The 5,000-nt window shown below is 46.3% G+C and overlaps 2 protein-coding genes across 2 annotated transcripts in view; both read left to right on the top strand.

Moving 5' to 3' along the window:
* Positions 1–90, top strand: part of ENH_00029190 (hypothetical protein, conserved) — a gene marked incomplete at both ends in the record, with an annotated part of 4,183 nt that extends 4,093 nt beyond the window's left edge. Inside the window, one exon of the mRNA XM_013580018.1 lies at positions 1–90. This exon is cut by the window's left edge and continues 306 nt beyond it. Coding sequence (XP_013435472.1) covers positions 1–90 — 90 coding nt within the window.
* A 2,161-nt stretch (positions 91–2,251) lies between these two features.
* Positions 2,252–5,000, top strand: part of ENH_00029180 (SAC3/GANP domain-containing protein, putative) — a gene marked incomplete at both ends in the record, with an annotated part of 5,818 nt that continues 3,069 nt past the window's right edge. Inside the window, 4 exons of the mRNA XM_013580017.1 lie at positions 2,252–3,451; positions 3,514–3,699; positions 3,939–4,150; positions 4,506–4,584. Of these exons, the coding sequence (XP_013435471.1) occupies positions 2,252–3,451; positions 3,514–3,699; positions 3,939–4,150; positions 4,506–4,584 (1,677 nt within the window). The remainder of the gene's footprint in view (positions 3,452–3,513; positions 3,700–3,938; positions 4,151–4,505; positions 4,585–5,000) is intronic.

Genomic DNA, 5,000 nt, shown 5'->3' with positions numbered 1-5,000 from the left:
GCAGCAACAGGAGACAGTTTTGAGCTCGCCCTCCTGCGGCGCTGCCTCGAGGCTCACTGGCCCCACAGGACTTCCTCTTTTATTCCTTAAGAGTTTAATTTATTATTTATTTATTTATTTATTTATTTATTATTTATTTATTTATTTATTTATTATTTGTTTATTTATTTATTTACTTCTTGTTTGCTGTCAGGAGAAGTAGAGCTGAATTTGCAGATATACAACTTGCGCTGCTGCTGCTGCTGCTGCTGCTGCTGTTGCTGCTGCTGTTTCTGGCGCGGCTCTTTGCTGCTACTGTTTTAGCTTTTGTTGCTGCTGCTGTTGCTGCTCCTGCTTCTGTTGCTGCTGCAGCCATGGCTGCGTTAGTTGTTGCTGCTGTTGCTTCTGCTTTTATAGCTGTTGCTGCTGCTGCTGCTTTCCCTGTTGCTTCTGCTTCCATAGCTGCTGCTTCTGCCGTTGCTGCTACTCCTACAGCTGCTGCTGCTGCTGCTGCTGCTGCTGCTGCCGAACTGAAGGCAGCAGCAGAGCAGCACTTGTTGCAGCTGCAATTTATATTTCTTCTTACAAATAAAAAGCCCAGGAAATCCCTAAGAAGCAACTTTTGTTATTTGAGCAGCAACAGCAGCAGCAGCAGCAGCAGCAGCAGCAAAGAAATGGAAACAGACTGGCTCGAACTTCAATAAATAGACAGCTTTGGAGTATATAAGCAAAATATAAAAAGCAGTTTACTGTTTTGTTTTTCATTTATTATTATCTTAAAATTAATTTTATATTTTTATTTTTAATTTCTATTTATGCAAAAATGCCTTTTTGAATTTTTCAAGTTTTGCTGCGAAGGGCTCACCGGCAGCAGAAATTTTTCGCGAATTTGTGGAAACAAGTCGTTTTTAAAGCATTTTTTGTCGTTATTTGTTATTATTTATGATTATTTATGATTATTTATCATTGTTTATGATTATTAATCTTCATTTATTGTTATTTGTCGTTTATTTATTCCATTTTGGCGTTTTCTCGCGAAGTGTCTGCGGAGGTGGAAAGATGAACGCTGAGGTGTCTAGACAGTTCGCGGGCAGTGCGCCGAGTTGCGTTTTTCGTTTTTATTTCTTCATTTTTAATTCTTTTTCGACTTTCATTCATTCACTTATTATTTTTTAATGTTAGCTTGTCGTTTTTGCGTTTGTTTGGCGTTTTTTTGGCCACTTTTCGTCAACATTTGCACTTTTTCTGCTTCTGCGCACTGAGCAATATGAACAAAAGATTGCTTTGGAATTCAAGTAATTAATGAGTTGTTCTTCCTCATTTTTCGCCATTTTTTTCGCTTATTATTTCATTTATTTATTATTTATTTATTTAAAACATTTTAATTGTTTGTTTTTGCGTTTTTGCACTTAAATTCCCGGTTTCATTTTCCGTCATTTTTGCAAATTCAACTTCGCGCGTTCAAGTGTACATGCACTTCCTTCAAACTCTTTTCTTCCTTCCTTTTTCTGCTTCTTCCACTTTTATATTTATTTGAATTCAAATTTAAATTTGAATTTAAATTTAATTTAAATTTTTATTAATTGGAGGCCAAAAAGCTTTTCAAAAAAGTAAAAACACAAAAATCGACTTTTCGCGCTTTTGCCCCTGCAGCAGCAGCAGCAGCAGAGCGGGGGAAAGCAGCAGCGCTGCAGGGCCTTAGAAGCCATTAAATTAAATAAATTAAATTCAATTAATTTACTTTAATTTAAAAATAAAATAAAATGAAATAAAAGATCAATTTGAAGCGCCTGCTGCAGCTGCAGCGTCTCAAGCTCCCGCTGCTGCTGCTGCTGCTGCTGCTGCTGCTGCTGCTGAGGCGGCGGCGGCTGCGGCTGCGGGGCCCCCCCAGCCAGCTGCTGCTGCTGCTGCTGCTGTTCGAGCTCAGCTGCTTCTGATCTTCGAGCGAATTGCCTGGAGAACAGATACAAGGCAACACAGCTGCAGCAGCAACAGCAGCAGCAGCAGCAGCAGCAGCCGCAGCAGGGCCTACCAGCAGGGTCCTGTGCCTGTGGCGCAGCAGCTGCTGCTGCTGCTGCTGCTGGCTGCACTGCTGCTGCTGCCACATTTTTAAAGACAACTTATTGACTGCTGCAATTTATTTTAAGAAGTCGTTTGGGCTCTAGCGCTGGCTTGCTGCTGCTGCTGCTGCAGATCCAGCAGCCGCAGCAGCAGCAGCAGTAGTAGCAGCAGCAGTTTGCTGCAGGTTTTGGCTTGCTGCTGCGCAGTCAAGATGCAGCCGCAGCAGCAGCACTATGCGCTGCAGCAGCAGCAGCTGCAGCAGCTGCAGCAGCTGCAGCAGCTGCAGCAGCAGCAGCAACTCTCCGGCGCCTGCAGCCTCCCCATGGGAGTCCTGGGGGCCCCGCTGCAGCCTTGGGGAGGCGGGGGGCCAGCAGCAGCAGCAGCAGCAGGAGCAGCAGCAGCAGCAGCAGCCCCTGCAGCAGTGCCGGGGCTGCCGTTTGCCTTCTCCGGGGGCTCTCCCGGCGCGACTGCAGCAGCAGCAGCAGCAGCAGCAGCAGCAGCAGCAGCAGGGGCCCCCATGTCTGCTGAAGCCTACGTGAACTTCGCCCGGCAGCAGTACACAGCCCACTACTTCCACACAGCTTTTGCTGCTGCTGGCTGCTGCAGCACGCAGCAAGCCATGGCTGTTGCTGCTGCTGCAGTGCAGCAGCTGCAGAACAACGGCTTCTTCGATTCCCTGCGGCAGTCGTACCAGCAGCAGCTCAACCAGGCGCAGCAGCAGCAGCAGCAGCGCGCAGCAGCAGCTGCTGCTGCTGCCGCTGCTGCCAGCCACCTGCAGCACCCCTGGCACAGGCAGCAGCAGCAGCAGCAGCAGCAGCAGCAGCAGCAGCAGCAAAATGCAGCCTCCGCAGCCTCGCCCCCGTGGCACCAGCAGCAGCAGCAAAACAACGCCGACGGCGCAGCTGTTGCAGCAGCGTCGAACTCCGCAGCAGCTGTTGCTTCAGAAGCAGCAGCAGCAGCAGCAGCAGCAGCAGCAGCACCAAAGCGGCAGCAGCGGCTCAGCATAGTCATTAAGTCCCGAACACTTCCAGCTCCTGCTGCTGCTGATTCCTCGCACGCCCCAGAAACCCGAAGTGCAGCAGCAGCAGCAGCAGCAGCAGCAGATAATTCTCCGGCTCCTGCTGCAGCTTCCGCTCCTGCTGCTCCTGCTGCTCCTGCTGCTGCTGCTTCTGGGGAACAGTCAGTCCCGCGGCCGCTGAGGAAGCGCCGCTTCGACGTTTTGGGAACTCCTGCTGCTGTTGCTGCTGCTGCTCCCCAAAAGCAGCAGCAGCAGCAGCAACAGCAGCAGCAGCAGCAGCAGCAACGGCCGCAGCAGCAGCAGCGGACCCCGCATCAGCAGCAGCAGCAGCAGCAGCAGCGGGACTTCGCAGAATTCGCAGGCTGGATCAATCGGATTTATGCGCACTACTCCGTAAGCAGCAGCAGCAGCAGCAGCAGCAGCAGCAGCAGCAGGTGCGTGTTTGTGTGCTGCAGAGCAGCCTGGGAGTTGCGGAGACTGCGGAGACAGTTTTTGGATTTGCCAGCCGTGTCAGTGAAGAGTTTCGAAGGGGACTTTTGAAGGAAGCAAACTGGCGGCAGCAAAGAGTCCCTTCGCTGCAGCAGATGACGCAGCGCCTCAGCAGCAGGCTGCGCTCTTCCATGGGAGGGCGGTACACTCAGGTACACGCGCAGAAGACTGTTGCTGCTGCTGCTGCTGCTGTTGCTGCTGCTGCTGCTGCTGCTGCGGTTTATTTGGGAATGCGTGGGTGAGCAGGCTGCGTGTCTTTGCTGCTGCTGTTGATTAATTCATTTAATTTATTTATTAACTTTTTGCTGCAGCAATGGCCCACCGGCGAGCTGCTGCTGCTGAACATGAAGCGGCGTCTGCTGCTGCTGCTGCTGCTGCTGCTGCTCGTGAGGAGAGCCTGAAGAGCGAAAGGAGACAAAACCGAAGCAGCAGCAGCAGCAGCAGCAGCAGCAGCAGCAGCGCAGCAAATGCAGTCTCCTTGTCTCCTTCGGACGCGGAATCGAGAGAAGGAAGAAGCAGCAATTTTAATTTCAAAGCAACAGCAGCAGCAGCAGCAGCAGCAGCAGCAGCAGCAGCAAAGGCCCACCGCAACGCCGGAAGAGGGTGAGAACAGGTTTTTGCTGCTAGTTGATCATTAATTATTTATTAATTATTTATTATTTATTTATTATTTATTTATTTTTATTTATTTATTTATTTTATTATTTATTTATTTATTTATTTATTTATTTATTTATTTCCCTGACACTTTCAGCAGTTTGTCTCCCTCCACAAATTAATAATTTTAAATCCATTTTTTCTGCTTTTTAAAATTAATTTATTTATTTATCTTCATTCATTTATTTATTTGTTTGTCTATTTATTTATTTATCTTTATTGTATTTATTTATTTATTTTATTTATTTATTTTTCTTTATTTTATTTATTTGTTTATTTATTTATTTATTTATTTATTTAGGATAGAGACTTTGACGGGCGTCAGCGCAGCAGAGGAAAAACGGAAAAGACAACATCGGCTGCAGCGTTTTCATTTAAAGGTATTTTAATTAATTCAATTTAATTAATTTAATTTAATTAATTTAATTTAATTTAATTAATTTAATTATATTAATTTAATTAAATTAATTTAATTTAATTTGATTAATTAAGTTGTTAAAAATGGCAAAGGATTGATGGGCTTGTCGCTGCTTGGAAGTGGCTGTTTGCTGCTGCTGCTGCTGCTGCTGCTGCTGCAGCAAGGCGGAGGATTAGATTTATTAAATGAAAAGTAAATAAATAAATAAATAAATAAATAAATAAATAAATAAATAAATAAATAAAAATTGAAACTATAAATAAATAGATAAACAACTTAGTAGCAGCCAAGTAGAGCAGGAGGAGCAGCCTTGCTGCTAGCAGCAGCAGCAGCAGCAGCAGCAGGAGCACTTGGCTTCTGTGTTTTTGTGGCCGTGCG

The sequence above is a fragment of the Eimeria necatrix genome, genomic scaffold (genome assembly GCF_000499385.1).
Source record: "Eimeria necatrix Houghton genomic scaffold, Enh_scaff213, whole genome shotgun sequence".
Taxonomy (NCBI): domain Eukaryota; phylum Apicomplexa; class Conoidasida; order Eucoccidiorida; family Eimeriidae; genus Eimeria; species Eimeria necatrix.
Note: the sequence above shows the minus strand (reverse complement) of the source record. Positions and strands in the feature narration are given on the sequence as shown.